Source organism: Alternaria dauci, chromosome 2 (assembly GCF_042100115.1).
Source record: "Alternaria dauci strain A2016 chromosome 2, whole genome shotgun sequence".
Lineage (NCBI taxonomy): Eukaryota > Fungi > Ascomycota > Dothideomycetes > Pleosporales > Pleosporaceae > Alternaria > Alternaria dauci.
This window is the reverse complement of record NC_091273.1, coordinates 869,009-887,472: the sequence shown is the minus strand read 5'-3', so window position 1 is coordinate 887,472 and position 18,464 is coordinate 869,009. Positions and strand designations below refer to the sequence as shown.

At 53.2% G+C, this 18,464-nt stretch overlaps 6 protein-coding genes across 6 annotated transcripts; 2 read left to right on the top strand and 4 right to left on the bottom strand.

Annotated features, from left to right (window-relative positions):
• Nucleotides 1-112: 112 nt before the first annotated feature.
• ACET3X_002371 (uncharacterized protein) lies at nt 113-2,065 on the bottom strand (the record flags this gene model as incomplete). The annotated part of the gene is made up of 1 exon (XM_069449106.1): nt 113-2,065. The coding sequence occupies one exon, from the start codon at nt 2,063-2,065 to the stop codon at nt 113-115; it is 1,953 nt and encodes a 650-aa protein (XP_069308918.1).
• A 1,638-nt stretch (nt 2,066-3,703) lies between these two features.
• ACET3X_002370 (uncharacterized protein) lies at nt 3,704-4,819 on the bottom strand (the record flags this gene model as incomplete). Its single annotated transcript, XM_069449105.1, has 4 exons — nt 3,704-3,981; nt 4,082-4,470; nt 4,522-4,702; nt 4,789-4,819. 4 exons carry the CDS (start codon nt 4,817-4,819, stop codon nt 3,704-3,706), a joined length of 879 nt encoding a protein of 292 aa, XP_069308917.1.
• A 550-nt stretch (nt 4,820-5,369) lies between these two features.
• ACET3X_002369 (uncharacterized protein) lies at nt 5,370-7,604 on the top strand (the record flags this gene model as incomplete). The annotated part of the gene is made up of 6 exons (XM_069449104.1): nt 5,370-5,600; nt 5,657-6,281; nt 6,535-6,561; nt 6,615-6,987; nt 7,054-7,189; nt 7,245-7,604. The coding sequence occupies 6 exons, from the start codon at nt 5,370-5,372 to the stop codon at nt 7,602-7,604; spliced, it is 1,752 nt and encodes a 583-aa protein (XP_069308916.1).
• Nucleotides 7,605-8,954: 1,350 nt separating this feature from the next.
• On the top strand, nt 8,955-11,974 carry ACET3X_002368 (uncharacterized protein; the record flags this gene model as incomplete). The annotated part of the gene is made up of 8 exons (XM_069449103.1): nt 8,955-9,126; nt 9,182-9,369; nt 9,421-9,600; nt 9,649-10,171; nt 10,348-10,438; nt 10,494-11,088; nt 11,146-11,535; nt 11,585-11,974. 8 exons carry the CDS (start codon nt 8,955-8,957, stop codon nt 11,972-11,974), a joined length of 2,529 nt encoding a protein of 842 aa, XP_069308915.1.
• Nucleotides 11,975-13,357: 1,383 nt separating this feature from the next.
• On the bottom strand, nt 13,358-14,197 carry ACET3X_002367 (uncharacterized protein; the record flags this gene model as incomplete). Its single annotated transcript, XM_069449102.1, has 2 exons — nt 13,358-14,134; nt 14,195-14,197. 2 exons carry the CDS (start codon nt 14,195-14,197, stop codon nt 13,358-13,360), a joined length of 780 nt encoding a protein of 259 aa, XP_069308914.1.
• Nucleotides 14,198-15,913: 1,716 nt separating this feature from the next.
• Nucleotides 15,914-18,290, bottom strand: ACET3X_002366 (uncharacterized protein; the record flags this gene model as incomplete). The annotated part of the gene is made up of 6 exons (XM_069449101.1): nt 15,914-16,293; nt 16,347-16,907; nt 16,952-17,214; nt 17,262-17,696; nt 17,746-18,167; nt 18,243-18,290. The coding sequence occupies 6 exons, from the start codon at nt 18,288-18,290 to the stop codon at nt 15,914-15,916; spliced, it is 2,109 nt and encodes a 702-aa protein (XP_069308913.1).
• Nucleotides 18,291-18,464: the final 174 nt, after the last annotated feature.

Sequence of the window (18,464 nt, the reverse complement as noted above, 5' to 3'; positions counted from 1 at the left end):
GGACCCGCCCAAGCAGCACTGTGATGCGTGAGTGGATAGCCAGTGGAAGAGAAAAGACAGCTCCCTTGACACCATTATACACATATCCGACTCTTTCCAGCAAAGGGAAAGCCTACAAGAAGGGAAGCACTACGCCCTTTCTTATTGGGCTTCCCCTGCCATCAACAGTGCTGCCTTCAGCGCTGTATCCGGAATCGCGATCGACATCGTCATTGTCAAAGTCAATGTCGAAATCGGGTTCCTTTTCCTCCTCAGCCTCTTCGTCATCGTCACCGTCACCATCCCAGGCCTTCTGTGTCGCACCACGCGAGTTCCATCGTAGTGTGCGGCTGATGCTATCGAACCATTCGGTTGGCTGCGAGAGTACGGTAGGGAATGGGTACTGCGAAGCGGCAATGGTGACGTGGTCGCCTTGACGGAGTTCGACGCGGCCCTTGCCGTCGAAAGCGCAGTAGGCGGTAGCGCGGGATTTCAGAGGTACCGCAATACGGAGGAGCATGCTGTCGTTGAGCAGCATGGGGCGGAACGAGAGAGTATGGGGGCAGATGGGTGTCAGGAGGATGGCGGGGATATCTGGGTGCACGAGGGAGCCACCTGCAGAGAGCGAGTATGCTGTTGAACCGGTAGGCGTCGAGAAGATGACACCGTCTGCTTGCACAACGGTAAGGAGGTTGTTGTCGCCGTACAGCTCGAGGTTCGAGACGTAGGGTGATGGGCCGCGGTCGATGACAAGCTCGTTGAGTACCTCGAATTGCTCAGCTTCGATGTGCTGAGGCGATCCCTGGGCAACGTTCTTCTGGTAGCGGTATACTGTGCAGGTGAAGCGCATGCGCAGATTCACACGCATGCCAGTCTCGCACATGATCTTGTCGAGCGCTGGCCTGTACTGCGCGAATTCGAAGTTTGTAAGGAAACCAAGGCTGCCGAGCGAGAAGGAGAGAATCGGCGGTACGATGCGCTGAAAGAGCCACGAGGTGAAGAGTACGGTGCCGTCTCCTCCAAGAGTAAGAACAAGATCGAAGATCTCTGGGGTTTCCCAGCACAGATCTGGTGTCCACCAGCGAAGCATGTTCTCGTAGCGTTTGTCCTTGGCCAGCAAAGAGGCCGCGTCGAAGCGCTTCGACTTGCGCAGCTTGTGATCTACGTAGACGTTGACTCCAACATCCGAGCCGTAGCGCGAGGTAGTCATGAGCCATTCCGCCAGCTCGCGCGTGAGGTATACGAGGTTGTTGTCGCGAGCCTTTGTGACAATCATGACATTGCGTACCGTCATCTTGATGGGTCGGCGCTGCAGCTGCTTGGACACTTCACGGACACTGTTGGCAGTCTGCATGAGTCTTGAATGCGATATCGTGTCATCCTCGGCCATCTCTTCCATGACCTTTCCCAGGTTCACAGCCTTGTCAAACTTCTTATGGAAAAAGCATGGCGAAGCGAGCGCAGCCATCTTGCTTGCCGAAAGGTCTGCGGAGTGCAGCTCTAGTTCGGAAAGCGCTTTTGCCAGTTGCGAATGCGTGATGCTCTTTGAGCGCGCATTCTTGCCTCCGTTCTCCGAGCCTTCCGTGAGGGAATCCATGGCTTGTTGTGATGCCGACGAGGGCGGAGGCCGAGACTGCAACGCCTTAAGGAGAGTCTGGCGGGGGATGGCGGAGTCGATTGATTGTGCGTTCTGGCGGTGCTTGCGAACGCGGCTCTCACCAAACGAGGGGATGCGCGGGAGGACGGAGAGGTTCTCGATGGAGGACGACTTGCTGATAGCGGCGGGGTCTTCGTGGCAGGAGGATTCGTCCGGTGTCAGACTGGCTGGATGTTGTGCTACAGCGGGCGTACCGCCAGTGTCTTTGGCTACTACCGATGCATTATACGGCGCGTCCTGGGGGCAGTGGACGCTGGTCTGCGGAGGCTGTGGAGACTCTGGGCGGGTGGGATTATTAAATGAGGCATCGGCATCGACGGGGTTAAGGTCACAGTCGGAGAAACTTGAACCTGCCGCCTGTGGGGACAGGAGCGGGTGAACCTTGGCCGGACTAAACGGCTCCCCAGTCTTGAATGTTGCCGACGGCATCGTAGCTTGATTATGCGTTACTGATCGAGCGCCCGTTAATCGCGCTTGGTCTTTTGGCGTCTTCGGTGGTAGGCCTCGGCGATTCGGTATCCACCCGCGTCTTTGTTCGGCTGTGGCGGCAGGAATATTTACAGCGAAAGATGAACGTATTTCAGACGGTTCGGTCCAAGATAATAAATGCTCCAGGCAAAACGAAAGGGGGACGCAAAGGAAGCGATGGATCGTACTACTGCATGGGCGCGAGTCGTGAGATTGTGTTCGTGATAGCTGCCAACGGCGACCGAGGTGATGTGACGACCAGCGAACCGTGTAACCGGAAGTTGAGGGTAAAAATTATAATGAAGGAAGAGCCCGGCTCGACCTGGTTGTACAAGAAAGAAATGCGCAAAGTGTACACGACTGTATGTCGTGTTGCCGAAACAGCGAAGGCGCAAGGGGGTATGTAAAAGACAGTGGTGCAGCTTGAGGCAGGTGTTAGGCACGATGCGAGACCTACTATATTCAATTCGCATCTACAAGACATCACTGCCACCGCTATTCTCGAGCATTGCCACTTCACGATCCAATGCGCCAGCCTCAAACGAAGGGTACCGCCCATCTGTAGCGGCTAGCCCGCTGGGAATTTTGTGACACCTCGCGTGTCACAAACTCGTGGGTCCACGCCGGAGCATCTACCAAACATAGAACGAAGCTTCATTCTGTTCCGCCGTCTTGACACAGATTCCAACGGCCTAGGCGGCCCAGAAGTTCCTTTCAGCCTGTCTTCTAAGGCACGCTCCACCTCATGGTCATTCCGCTCAACTGTCAGAATCCTTCAATGACCCTGAGCGTTCATGGCCGACAAGCGCTCGCCCATGGGACAGTCTCAGTCATCAGCTCATACCGACACTCTCCGCGTTTGATCCACACTTCGTTCAGAAAAGCCACAGCGGGTATCACGATCAGAAGCAGACTGTATGCGGGATGCAGTATGAATCGCATCGCCGCAAAGTTATGCCACCTACCGGCTGGACTAGCAGTGAGGGACGAAACAACCCAGATTTGGACTAGTCCCGCTATCACCATACCTCTTTGCTTCGAACTCTCATCTGGTACAGGAGAGGTTTAGACGAGACAGCTTGCTCCTCGCTAATTGCAGACCTTTGCGACACACTGACTAGGCGAGTGCGTACTGCATGAAATCGCTGCCGTTAGTACCGATGGTCCACATACCTCATACGTCACGCATGGCTGTTACATGGAGTCGAGATATGGCAAGCGTTTACGGCAAATATCGCGTGGAACGTACAACGAAGTGAGCTCATACTCGTTACCAGTATGGTTGCAATCACCGCCTCCGCGCCGTTTCTGTCCACTCACAGGCCGATTACCATGTGTTTGTCCTCAGGCTCAAGCTGGTGCTGAAACTCGCGCATGTCAATCTCCTTGAGAGCGACCCGAGAGCTCCCGACAGCTGCAACTACCGGAACGTTGTTGAGCACTGGTAGTTTGGGGCGAAAGAACTGTGGCATACAACCAGAACGAAGATTTTGAAACATTGTTGGGTGAATGTACATGACTTTACAGTCTTTTGATATTCATCACATATCGTGGTATCTAGTGAAGTCGTAACGAAAAGAAATTCGGCAAGCGAGACACTTATTGGAGAGCCTTGCGAGCAAAGGTAGGCAAAACGAAAGCTGCCTGGTGGATCTCCTTGCTGTAGTACCTGCAAAGTTGCTCCTCCTCCTCGGTGGACCAGCTGCGGAGGGGCTTCTTGAGGTCGAGGTTGGCGTCCTTGCTGCAGACCATGAAGCCAATTTGGCCGGAGGGGTAAGTCGGGATAGTGGTGTAACCGTACTCGACGTTGGGGAAGACCTCCTTGCAAGCCTTCTTGAGGTTGACAATGAGGGGCATGTGAAGCCATTGGTTCTCGGCTGTATGACAATGTTAGCCATGGACCAGAACAGCACCTTTCCGGCGCGTGGAGGTCTTTGAAAAGTGAACCTATAACGAGTGGACAAGGAGAGGGCTTACAACCTTGGGTGGTAATGACACCGCCTTCGCGGAGTGCGCCGTTGAGCAGCTCGAAGTATGACTTCTGGAAGAGCGCCTCAGCGGGACCCTCTGGGTCGCTGGAGTCGGTGATGATGACGTCGAATTCGCCCTTCTTGTCCTCGAGGAACTTGAAGCCATCGCCAACAATGGTGGTGGTCTTGGGGTGCTCGAAGCCAACGGACATGCCGGGGAGGTACTGCTTGGAGAGACGGATGACAGCCTCGTCAATGTCGCAGAGGGTGGCCTCCTTGACACAGTCGTGCTTGACAACCTCACGGAGAACACCACCGTCACCACCGCCAATGACCAAGACCTTCTCGGGGTTGGGGTGCGAGTTCATGGCAAGATGAGTGATCATCTCCTGGTAGCTGCTCCATTGTCAGCCATTGTTCGTGCCTTGCAGTTGTGGTGTGACATACGAGAATTCGTCGCGCTCGGTGCATTGGATGACGTTGTCGAGAACGAGGACAGTGCCGTAGTTGGTGGACTCGAAGATGAGAACGTCCTGGTACTTGCTCTTCTCGTGGTGAAGAACCTCCTTGACCTGGAGGGTCATGGCTTGGCCGGGCCACATGCCGGAGATCTCGCGGAACCAGCCATCTGTAGCAGAACAGTTAGTCATTGACTCTTGATAGGGCGGGGTGTCCAATTGTTTCGTGATTCTTGCAGAACGCGACGTGACTTACCCTTGATGGTAGGGTGTTCAATGGCAGGCATCTTGAAAAATCGGTGGGTTGAGATGGAAGGATAGAGTAGAGGACGTGATCGTTTACGGAAGTAAACAGAAGATTGACAGAGCTGTCGCCGGATATATATGGGGACCTTCAGGTTTGCGGAGTTTTTCCTCGTGTTTGCGTTGGGCACAATTTTCTAGGTCTATGCACGTCACTGGTCGCGCGCGGTTCCTGCCCCGCCATCCCCCACCAAGGTCATCCCGGGAAGGTCCAGCCGCAGGGCATCTAGGTTGGGTAGCATTATTTCCACAACTGCCAGACTGGACCACAGCTTTACAACTGTTATCTGACATGTCTTTTCTGTGTAGTCGTCGCGGATAGCCGGGGCAGTTGTAAAGCCGACCTGATGTAGAGGGTTCCTGGGGACGGTTGCCTGATAACGAGGGCGGCCGTATGCGTGGTACTATTGCGAAACCGGATGCAGACTGCATGTGTGAGAAACATAAAGAGGTGACCCGCAATGAGGGTAGGAGGATCATTGAGAAGTATCGATACCACAGATTCCATTCTAAGAAGATAGAAGCAGTACAACCATGACTGAAGCCGCCCCAGTACAAGATCCGGCTCAGGAAGAGCGCAGTTCTGTGGAGCAGATTCTCACGACCAAAGCATACGAACAGAACCCCGAGTTACTGCCATGGTACACCAAAGAGCTTGAGGAGCCGAGTCCTGCAGTGAGAGAAATTTTCGAGAAGTACAGCAAGATAGCGCCAGCGGATGTAGTCACTCATATCAAACGTGTGAGAGACGACGCATTTACGGTTGTGAGTTCAGGTATCTATTGGGCAACAGGAGTGCAACCGTGCTGACAGTATGACAGTTTCCGTATCCTTGCCTAGGAAATTGGGGCTTCTTGAATTTTTCGATTGGGGTGAACCCCGCCTACCAGGAAGTCCTCCGTCGGATCAAGAACGGAGAGCAGTTCCTTGATCTGGGGTGTTGCATGGGCCAGGATATCCGCAAGTTGGTTCATGATGGCGCACCCTCGGAACATACGTATGCGTCCGATCTCAAGAAAAACTTCTGGGATATTGGCTATGATATGTTCCTGGACAGGTCAACTCTGCAGACACGATTCGTGGAGGCCGACATCTTTGACGCCGACTCTGAGCTGAAGCAGATGGATGGAAAGATGGACATGGTCAATGCCGCGTCATTCTTCCACCTGTTCGACTGGAATCAACAGGTAGAGGCCGCGAAGCGTGTTGTTCAGCTGTTGAGGCCAGTATCTGGGAGCCTTGTTGTTGGGAGACAGGGCGGCAAGCCTGAAGCTGGCAGTTTTGCACATGTCATGAAGGAGATGACTGCTTTCTGGCACAACCCTGAGTCGTGGGCGAAGATGTGGAAGCAGGTTGGAGATGAGACTGGAACAGATTGGAAGGTTCAAGCTGTACTTGGCGAAGAAGACCTATCCAAGAGGATGAAGACGAGTCTGGTGCCTGCTGGTACGAGATTTATGACTTTTACTGTTCGTAGAGTGTAGAGGACGAGTTGGATGAATTCGTACGCTGGCAATAGCATCGTAGCGGCCAAACGGGGATGCGCAACAGCAGCCAATGAGCGTCGTCCAGGGTCCGAGCAAGGAAGCCAAACTCAATCTGGCTTCATCACCACGATTGCATCTTCGAATCCAGAACCCATTGCTACGAGACGTTCCAGTCGCTCGTCATACAAAGTTCCCCCCTTCACATACTACAGTCATGGATCCATACTCGCCCGAGGGAGGTGCGTCCAGCCACCAGCCACAGCAGCGCAGAGCCCCACTAACATGTATCCAGAGCTCATAAACATCCACTCGGCCTTCCACGCTGGCGCCTTCCAGCAGGTCCTCAACTTCGACACTTCAAACTTCTCCTCGTCAAATGCGCTCCCTGTTCGCGTCCTCAAGCTCCGCAGCCAAATCGCGCTCGGCCAAGCACAAGCCGTCTCGAGCGAACTCGCATCCGAGAAGACGCCCGATCTCGTCGCAGTGAAGCTACTGGCCGACTATGAGCAAGGCAAGGATGTGGTGGGCCAGGCGAAGAAGCTGGCAGAGCAACACGGGCAGGACAACCTGACGGTGCAGCTCTGCGTGGGCATGATATTAGAAAGGGCGGGCGAGACCGAGGCCGCGCTCAATGTGTTGAGCAAGCACCAAGGCAGCCTGGACGCGTACGTCATGCGGATTCCTCGACGTGGATTGTCTTGCCAGACAGTCAGTGGCTAACGTCGAGGCAGCGTTGCACTCATCGTACAAATCCACCTCCAGCAAAACCGCACAGATCTCGCTGCGAAAGAGGCTCAGCGTGCACGGAAATGGGCACAAGATAGCCTGCTCGTCAACATTGCCGAGAGCTGGGTCGGCATGCGAGAAGTACGTTCTACTAGACCAGCGTCACCATGAGACTTGACACTAACACCGCATCCAGGGCGGCGAGAAGTACCAATCTGCATTCTACGTCTTCGAGGAACTAGCCACAAGCTCCCAGTCCACATCCCCGCACTCGCTCGTCGCTCAGGCCGTATCAGAACTCCACCTCGGCCGCCTCCCAGAAGCCGAAGCCGCTCTACAACAAGCGCTTTCCATCGACGGCACTTCCGCCGACACTCTCGCCAATCTCGTCGTCCTCAACACGCTGCTCGGCAAGAAGGAAGATGCTGAGCAACTCAAGTCACAACTACAATCCTCGGCGCCACAGCACAGGGCCCTTGCAGACTGGGCGAGCAAGAAGGACGAGTTTGCAAAGGCGGCTGCAAAATACACGCCAAAGTTTGAGGTTGCATCATAGGAGGGGCAGGCGGTGCACAGAGTGGCACATGTGAGGGTGATGCTTTCATGCATCTAGGCGTTTACAGAAGTAGCTCAAGATTAGGCCTAGAAACTCATGGTTTGATGGCGACAACAGTAGCGAGGGGTATCTGTAATTGCAAACGGTACCCAAAAAGACTGAGCACGTCGCGCGAATGATATACTGCAGATATGACAGACATGTAACCAAACGCACGAAAGAGTAAGACTCTAAAAGTTCGCCGGATCGCAGTATCTACATCTTCATAGCATCATCATTCATCAATCTCACTCACATACTTGTTCAAAGGTATACGTCTACTGAAGCCGTCATTGACGGTTCCCAGTTGGAACCAAGTGCCCCGCTACATGTATTCTATTCCTCTACGGCTCTCTTACACCCGAAAACGCCACGCGCTGTCTTGTATGGCTGGCCTTAGAGGCTGCCTGCAACCATCTCAACAAGCGTGACATGACAAGCATAAAGCGGTCAACGGTATGGCCAGTCTCGACGAGCCTCGCATGCATATGCAGAGGGAAAATCATGTCCCTGCTGACAGCCCAGCGCGTGCGCAAACTTCAAAGCAAGGACCTGATCGACGCGCCACGCGCATTTAGCGGTAGATCTTCCCATGGCACCGGATCTGATGGAATTTCACCACTTCTTCTTCCTCTTCTATTACAGTAGCGCTGAGCATGCGGGCAGCACAAATTCTTGGGGAGCGGTCAAGCTGAGCAAAGGCGCGTAGAGGGATCATCCCTCTTCGACGATCCACAAAGACTCACGTTATACGTCGCCTTATCTGACACGTTGCATGCGTGAGAGAAGATGCATGCTGCAACTCCAACTGTCTTAGTGGCGCCGGGAGCTGATACATCCGGGACTCATGGAGACCGTCTTGGAACGAAGCTTAGCCAGGTCCACCAGCCAATGCGGGACGCAGGTCTTCTCCATCGGTCTACGCTTTCTGGCCCACCATGCCCGTTGCGGCAACATGGGTGGCTGAATTTGGAACAGATTCGGTATCCTTGAGAAGAGTGTGGGCTGGGTGAAGGGTCCTGCACGGCGCTTTTTGACATGTTGCGGCGTGAGAGTGCGCGTTCGGCGGCACCTGTAAGGGAACGGTCTTTGAGATCCCGCGCCGCAAATTTGCCTTGCGAGTGTATAGTGTGGACACGGGAGATTGGTTGTGCTTGCAAATGTGGATATTTGTAACCTCTGCCTTGACGCTGAACTTTGCGCATGCGTTTGTTCGTATCTTTTGTTGTACATTTTCCATTCATTGCCCTTATCCCCGAAAACTCCGCTATCGTCCGCTTTCGGAACAGTCGGGCCAGCAAGCATTTCGTCATGTCTGAGATCAGGACCGACGTTGGCAGCGCCGACAACGCGTTCGACGTACAAACACCAATCCTCGAAAACATGGTTGTAGGCGTACCGCCAGTATTTGAAGGGCTCACCAAGCAGCTCGACAAGATTGTTGAGCAGCCACTGCTCGGACCGAAAGCCAAGTTCCCCGCAGGTTAGGAAACCCACTGTAGCCCTAGATTGCGACTGTGTGTTGACCAGCTGTGTAGCTACGTTTGCATTTGCACGTAAAGATGTGTCTGGCAGGCGTTTACCTCAGGCTATTGCCCACCGAGGGTACAAGGCCAAGTTTCCTGAGAACACCATGGGCGCGTTCAAGGGAGCGGTTGAAGTAGGCGCAGAGGGTCTGGAGACAGACGTACACCTGACCAAAGATGGTGTAGTTGTGTTATCTCATGTGAGTTTACTCAATGGCCGTGCGTTGATCGTAGCCTGACTCTCCTCTCAGGACAAGGACCTGAAGCGGTGTTTTGGCAGGGACGAGAAGGTTATAGACTGCAGCTATGAGTTCATCAGTAAGCTCCGAACGCTGAAAGAGCCACATGAGAAGATGCCCCGTCTTTTGGATCTGCTCGAGTATCTTGCACAACCCGGACTGGAAGACATCTGGGTCTTGCTCGATATCAAGGTATGCATTACTGGTCTGTTTATACAGCCTCATACTGATGCTGTACAGCTTGACAACGACGCGGACGATGTGATGCGCTTGATTGGTGACACAATCCGAAGTGTGCCTCCGTCACCATCCAGGCCATGGCAGAATCGTATTGTCCTAGGATGCTGGGCAGCCAAGTACCTTCCGCTGTGCTCACGCTATCTGCCCGGCTTCCCCATCTCACACATTGGCTTCTCAACGCTGATTGCGTCGTACTTCTTCACTGTGCCGAATGTCTCTTTCAACATGGCACAGGCCATTCTCATGACGCCATGGGGCCGGCTGTTTATACGGAAAGCTCAGAGCGACGGCCGGCCCGTGTACGCATGGACGGTGAACGAGGAGAGCCGGATGCGATGGGACATACGGCACGGCCTTGACGGCGTCGTGACGGACGACCCGAAGCTATTTCTGGAGGTTCGGAGGTCGTGGCACGAGGGGACGAGGGACGGCGTGACGGTGATGACATGGCTGGACGTGCTGCGGATCAACTTGTTCTGTCTGATATACACGGTCTTGTTCCAGTGTTACTTTGGATTCCAACGTAAGTCGCTGGTCAAAATAAGAGAAGAGGAGGATGAGGAGCAATAGATTTGTGTAGTTGTATCAAAGATCAGCATGTTTAGAGCACACGTCGTGTCAAGAGAGTGGCGACTGTCTACAGCCCCCATGGTGGGTGAGTGAAGGGTGGATGGTGTTGAGGGAGAGCTATGACGGCAGGGCCCCAAACATTTGGCGACCCGACGCGTGCACCCCCGCCCAAAGCGCGTTCGCAGCCCACCACGTCGCTGCTCAACACGACAATGCCTAGGTACGCCGGTGTAGATGGCAGAATGCGCTCACGTGTTGTAGCTAATCCACGTCAGGGAGATAATAACACTGCAGGCTGGCCAGTGCGGCAACAGCGTTGGGCAGCAGTTCTGGCAGCAGCTCTGTCAGGAACACGGCATCAATCGCGACGGCAATCTCGAGGACTTTGCCACAGAGGGCGGCGACCGCAAAGACGTATTCTTCTACCAGTCAGACGACACGCGCTACATTCCACGCGCCATTCTGCTGGATCTCGAGCCCAGGGTCCTCAATTCCATCCAGTCCAGCGCCTACAAGAACATCTACAACCCCGAAAACTTCTACATACACAAGGATGGCACCGGCGCCGGAAACAACTGGGGCATGGGCTACAGCATGGGCGAGCAGGTGCACGAGGACATCTTGGACATGATCGACCGCGAGGCAGACGGCTCAGACTCGCTCGAAGGCTTCATGATGCTGCACTCAATTGCTGGCGGTACGGGATCAGGTCTCGGCTCGTACATGCTCGAGCGACTGAACGACAGATTCCCAAAGAAACTTATCCAGACATATAGTGTCTTTCCCAACACACAGGACGGCGATATCGTCGTCCAACCATACAATAGCTTGCTGAGTATGAGACGGTTGACACAAAACGCAGACTCAGTGGTGAGTCAACTCCCCCTCGTCCAGTAGCAGTTTCGCATGTACGTACTAAACTTCCAGGTCGTCCTCGACAACGGAGCCTTGACGAGGATTGCTGCAGACCGACTGCACGTTATGAATCCCTCGTTCGAGCAGACCAACCAGTTGGTCTCCACCGTCATGTCCGCCAGCACCACAACCCTTCGTTATCCTGGATACATGCACAACGACCTCGTGGGTATCGTTGCATCGCTTATCCCCACACCACGCTGTCACTTCCTCATGACTTCATACACCCCCTTCTCGGGCGAGAACGTAGAGCAGGCCAAGACGGTTCGCAAGACAACCGTCTTGGACGTCATGAGACGACTATTGCAGCCCAAGAACCGCATGGTCTCTACCAACCCCACCAAGAAGAGCTGCTACATGTCTATCTTGAACATCATCCAAGGAGAAGCCGATCCTTCAGATGTACGTCTCTGCCCGTTGTTCATTTGAATTCAGCTTGCTGACTGCGTAGGTGCACAAATCGCTTATGCGCATCCGCGAACGGCGTCTCGCCACCTTTATACCATGGGGTCCCGCCTCTATTCAAGTCGCCTTGACTAAGAAGTCGCCCTACGTGACTTCTTCACACCGAGTTTCTGGACTTATGCTCGCCAATCACACAGGTATCGCCACACTCTTTAAGCGAATAGTTGCCCAATACTCCACACTCAGGAAACGTAACGCTTTCCTCGAGAGCTACAAACGCGAGGTACCCTTCAAGGATGGTCTCGGCGAGTTTGATGAAGCCAAGGAAGTTGTCCAGGGCCTGATCGCAGAATACGAAGAGGCCGAGGATGCCGACTATCTTACAAAAGAGACGGCGCCGCCTGTAGCTGAAGCCGACGATGCGAGAGTGGGCTAAACGCCACTTGAGCGATTTTGCATTTGGCGTCGGCGTCGTGGGTCGGTGTAGTGGAGTCACGGGTACCAACTTCAGGTCTATTTTGAGGCGTTGGCGCATGGGCAACCACGGTCACCCATCTTGAGAATTATGGAAGTCCTTTGCCCTCGACCCGCATGAATCGTTGTCCGAGTGATGAGCACTATGCCGAGAAGTATGACTGGTACTACAGTCTCCGCAAGGGTAGAGTTGTCTGGCGAAGCCTCCAGAAAATTTATATGGTAGCGAGCCCAGGATAATCGATTCATCAAAGTCTACCACTAATAGCCTGTTCAAGTATGTAATCTCCCAAGTACATGCTCTTTAACGCTGGTAGCAAATGGAACTCGGTACGGTGACGAGGAACTGGTTTGTGATTATCCTTCTGCTCTTTTATTACTAACTTTAATCACTTCCGTGGAACAACTGCGGGTCAGTGCCGTGAATCCCAAATGTGAGTTGAGAAATCTTTCTACTTTACGTATAAAAGGAGCACAAGGTCTTCTTTCTCTCGTTCCGTAAACTACCTTCGCAGCAACTTGATTGGTACTTTAAATCTGCGACAGCACCCACTACCAAATCAACCGATCACACAGACTGTTCAGGACCTCGAAGACCACTTTAGGCAAACTTCGACATGTTTCCATCAACCCTCCGCTCTATCACTAAAATGCGAGCCGTCGGCCGCCCAAGCCCGTCCGTACTCTCCACACAAACCCGCACTCTCTACTTCTGCGGCCCAAAGACCGGCGATTACGATCCAGATCTGCCCGCATCGCAACACTACCACGCGCGCTCCCGACCAAATAACTCGAACAAGAAATTGCCCGCAATTCCCATCCTTCCCGCTCTTTCCGCTCGGCCCGCCACCCCAACGCCTACTCTAATAATCTCCGACATTCGCTCTCAAACAGAGCGTCATACCATACCCTCTACCAACAAAGTAGAGACTGCTAGAAAAGCCCTCGAGCGACTGGTAGCGGCTACTTGTGGCGAGGCTACTAACTACAATACGGCTGTCATCATCGTCAACGAGATTGCTAGGCTAGAGGCTGAACTCAGGAGGGGAGAGATCGAGGGCAAGCACCAGCAGGAGTTGCAGAAAGTCCGGAAGGAGATTGAAGGGTTGAAGGACTTGTGGCAGAGGATGGAGAGATGGGTTTACAGGGAATAGTGTTACATCGTCTTTTGGAAAGAAGTCTCAAGGTTAGCACTGACACTCTAACCGGACGGTGATGGGACTTCTTCGAAACTATCTTGAATTGAAAAACTATCAGTGGTATATAGCATATTCCGAAAATCTCCTATTCCATACCAAATCCATCAAACATGGCTTGTCTCTCCCACTTGTACCCATCATTCCCATTACGCACCGTTCTTGTAGTGTAATCCACCTGCCTTGACGTCAAACTCAATCAATTCGTCCAGCCCACACACTTGGAACAATTCCCGAGGTCCATATCTCTTTCCATCCTCCTCTACGCTTTCAACATGTCCTGCCTTCATCTGTTGGATTGCCTTCCTGACTGCCGGATATACAACCTCGCATGCCAACAAGGGGAAGATGGCAAGCTTGTATCCCAGCTGCTTACATTCGTCGACCGTAAAGTCTGGAGACACACCGCCAGGCACGCTGTTGAAAAGACACGGCGTAGGCGCCAAATCAGCACATATCCTCTTCGCCTCTTCAGCCGTCGTAACGCCTTCCAGGAAGGCCATATCAGCGCCTTGTGCAACAGCAGCCCGGAGACGACGCAAAGCCTCATCGTAACCGAAACCTTGCAAAGCATCTGTCCTGGCGATAATCACGATATCACCGCCAGATTCTTCTCTCGCTAACCTCGCGGCCCGGATCCTGGCTTCGAATTCTTCCGTGTCGACGAGTTGCTTGCCGCTTAGGTGACCGCAGCGCTTGCTCACTATCTGGTCTTCTAGATGCAGACCCGCAACGCCTGCGCGGATATAGGCAGTTACTGTGCGGCCGACCATTACGGGACCGCCGTAGCCTGTATCAGCGTCGGCGATTAGAGGCGTGCCCGGGGAGATGGAAGCGAGCATTGCGGCGTTTTGCAGCATGTCGGTGAAGGTTGCTATGCCCATGTCGGCGACGCCTAGACGGGACATTGTTGTTCCTGCGCCAGTCTGGGTGAGCGTGTTAGTTGTGATATCGCGGCGTGCCTGACGATGACATGTAAGACATACCATGTATAAACAGTCCACTCCTTCTTGGAGAGCTATTCTCGCTGTAAAGCCATCGTAAACCCCAGGACAGGAAAGGAATTTGTCCGGATCTGCCAGCATGCTTCTCAGCTTCTCGACTGTTGTCATCTTCCTTTCAGGTGCCTTGCTGGAACCCATATTTCCCTTCTCTTTTCGCTCTCGCTCTCGGGAGTATCAACAAATGGTAGCGATTAAAATATTCTTGGTACACGTCGCGTTTGGCTCTTCTTCGCTGTCGAGCCGCGCCAAATCCGATCCGCTTAAGAACTATAGTGTCCTCGTAAAGTACAGTGTCCTCAGGAACATACACTTGGTGGCCTCACTTTCGCCCGCTGAGTATCGGCGTCTTGCGTATACAATGTGGCGGAATGGTATCCCGGATCCGGCAGTGATGGTGACTTGCTCGTCGCGACTAGGAGGCCTGTCAAACCGAAAACGGCCCGGGAATTTTCAGAAGTAATAGTGTGAATCACCAATCGGAGCAAACTCCTAATGTCTTGTATAGAAACTAAATAGCTAAACCTGGGAAAGTACCATGGGAACAATAATGGCAGCCACACCTTCATGAAAAGAAAAGGCTACGCCTCACATCTATGACCGCCTGTCCGCATCTGCTCGGCCAAGTTCTCGGGAGGATCTGGTTTGTGAGAAAGGACTTTTTTGCGCGATGGCGAAAAGGTTTGGTCGAACGTTTACCAGCTCATTCACAAATCAGAATTGTGAAAGGTACCCACCCACGTCATAACGCCCAAGAGATGCGTATACACCAGGGAAAAGTCGTTGTGGTGACACCCCGCAATGCCCTGTTCCTCTTGCTGACGTAGTGTTGCGTGCCGATGTTCGCCGGCAGTTTGACCGGTAGGAGCGCCTCACTCGTCCCATCTGACTGGCCAGACGACTGCAAGGCTCGGGTTCGCCGATACCGTGGTCGGCTTGTCGTAGGCGAAAAGCAATGTCGTGTGAGAAGACGAAGGATGTGATGCCCCGTTCGGAACACTGGCCGATGCCGAAGTCCTGGATAGGCGAGCGCATGGGGGGGGGGGGGGGGGGGGGGGGTGGGGGTAGACTGGGATTTAAAGCGCTGGCGGCCGCCACGATGATTTCCTGGTGTTGTAACGCGGGTTCTCTTGCTTCCTCCACACGACTTCAGAATTGAACACCTAGCGCAAGGCAGCGCTAGTGACTATCATGGCCGGGTTGCTGACTACATTGTAGACAATGCTGAGCAGATTCTTTTGGCGCGAGGCCCATCGAATGCCCGTCTCCACCAGACAGAAGACCCTCTGTTATTATATACGCCTTCGAAATGGTCGCAGATCTGATTCGGAGATCTTTCGGTTCCTGTCGGTCTAGTTGAACGCCATCCCAGCAACTCCTAAGCGTCACGCCTGATCCGAGGAAGCCTGCCGCGATCTGATCGAGCAATTTTCCGACATCGCGATCACTGCCCGCCGTATCCGCGCGCGGTCGACCGGTCTTCGCCACCATGACCTCGTATTTGGACCTCTGCCTTTGGTGGTGCATAGTAGACATAATCTGGCTTCTTGGTTGGTCGCAAAATCTTCCCATGGCATTGCGTATCTGGATAGGTATACGGTATCTGAACACTTCAATGCTCGCACCAGGCGAGAAACCGTAGTCGTCACTTTCCATCGCGTCCGAGCCATTCTCTCTCTCTCACGGACACCAGCCACTCAATGTCTAACCGTAGGTATACCCCATGTTTGGTGCACCTCCCGGTCCTGGTGCTGTCATCATTGGATTTATAGGTCCAACCGGTACATTTGGGATTTCAGCATTTGAGAACTCGAAACCCGCTGCCCAGTCGTAATCGGGAAATTGATCGAGCATTGGTGGCACGCCATAATCTGGACCTTCCCAAGCATCAAAGCTCATTACGGACGGATCCGGTTGCATCTGGGGATTAACCAAGCTGGGGTCGAATTTGGTTACCGAAATTTGCTGTCCCATCGATGGATCCAGTTGCTGCTGCTGCTGTTGCTGTTGTTGTTGCTGTTGCTGGTGCTGTTGATGCTGTTGCTGTTGCTGCTGCTGCTGCTGCTGTTGTTGTGACGGGTAGTCTAGGCCTGTTGGTTAGCCACATGCTGACCAAAGTGGGTGATAAAATGCTTACGAGGTATTCTCTGCTGAGCAGTTTCAAGCGTCGCGTCATCACCATTATAGGGATTTGTCATGTTGCCGAATTCCTCTCGCCAGTACCAGAACATGTCATAGCTGACGCTCATGCTCAACCTTGTTCTCAACCTCAGGTATAACGATTCCACACGACCGTCCTTCTTGCGGAACACTTTATCACTACCCCACAAATCTTTCATGATATGCGCAGTCCGGAAATGAATATCGCCTGGTTGCAAAGACACATTCTGGAGGAAATCATACGCTTGGGAGAATGCTCGTTCGCCCGCAAGTACATCCAGGTGCTGAGCCAGCGGACTCCGAACAAGCCTCAGAATGGTGAAACCAGCCAGGGTGATGGTGCGATCAATGAATGACTGCGAAACAGAAGGTAAGTGGATCTTTTGTGCCGTTTGCATCGTCGCCGCAGAATCAATGACTGAGATGCATAAAGAGTAAAATCGGGAGAGACCCTCAGCGTCGGGCCCGGGGTTGGTCGGGTGGGCGAAGAAATGGAATGCCATGACATGTATACGTGCACAGCTCAGTTGCAAAGCATCTACTTCGTCAGATGGAATTCCATACACATTTGGTCAAACTTACCGAGTTCACTTGGGGAAGACGGAGCCAGGCTGAGGAGTTGCGAGTCGAATATACCGATCAACGACCGTAGCACGCGAACGTCGCAGTGTATGGATTGTAAGTTGGTTTTGCCCATAGCAACCATGGCACGCATGAGGATGATGTAGACTTTGTGCAAGAACTGCAGATCAGAAGGTAGGTACGGAACCATGTCCTCGCGGTCTTGCTCATCCCCATCGAAAAATGATTCGGCAAGAGGTGGTATGCCTTCAACACAACTCGTTCTAAACATGGTTAGCGCGGGTTGAGAGACTTTGTCTATAGTCCTTACCTTATAGAGACGATGACACAACATAGCCAAAGCCTGGCACGTTGCACCTTGAGCGACTGGTCCTTCTCGAGCGGGGTCCTAGCAAAATCCTGGCCTACGCCTGCTATGTGAAGGCCAATTTGCGTTGCTAGATGTACTGCGGAACCGCACATGAGGTGCGTCGTATCTTTGTACATTGAATTGGTAGGTAGTCGCCAGGTGCAAAGAATTAAAAGGCCCTGGATGATTGGAACTTGCGAGGTACGTAAAGCCATTGAGGAGAATGCTAGTTGAGTGATGGGCTGACTCGTCCTTTCAAGGACCTCATGATCAGAGTACCGCCGCGATCCCGTGACTACGATAGTCCAGAACAAGAAGGGCGACTGATCATAGTAATTATTAGGCCCTATTGACGGGTCCAAGATAGGAAATAGCGGGTGGTATTGTGTGAAATAACTACGATGCTGTTAGTACACACCGAAGCAGATGCCTTGGGATAACTTACATGGTGAAGCAATCGTCGATCCGTTTCGAATCGAGTAAATAGCCGTCTATCACGCGTGGCACTGTGCCATGGTGGTCGGAACCTTTTCGCGTCGGCGGCCTGGAGTCGAAAGCCGGAGACATTGAATCGGAAGCATCGGTCCTTCCAGAGGGATCCGAATACGTGGCAGAAGCATGTTCGAGTGGGGTGTAATTTTGCATATCGACGGTTGGTGATGCCGTCGAGTGAGGGTAGTTCGGATCGCCGGGATTCTGCCCCTGTCTCATATTCCATCGCAACTCCTCGAGCTCACGTCGCATCTCTGCCTTCGTCTGGCGCAGATTCCTGGTTGATGTCGGGAGGATGCGACATTCCAGGCCCATTTTCTTGCAGCGGCCGCATGGGTCATGCGGTACCTTGTGCTGCTCGACATCACATCGAATCTGTAAGAAGGAGCATCAGTAATCGATTGCTAGCATCGTCGGACCTTATCGCGTCCCATTGAGACGGGGAAGTACCTTTTGCTGGCGGCATTCGACACATGCTTTCCGTCGTGGAGTGGTCATGCTGGCTTGGTTCATCTAGTAGGTATCCACAGGGTGTTGGCGAGCCGTAAGCATAGACTATAGTAGTAATGCGCGTCTCAATCGGCGAAAAAAGGCACATAAGAAGGTATAAGGTAGGAACTTCGCCATCAGCTGAAGAACCACATTCGCGATTAGCACCTACGTCGTCATCAG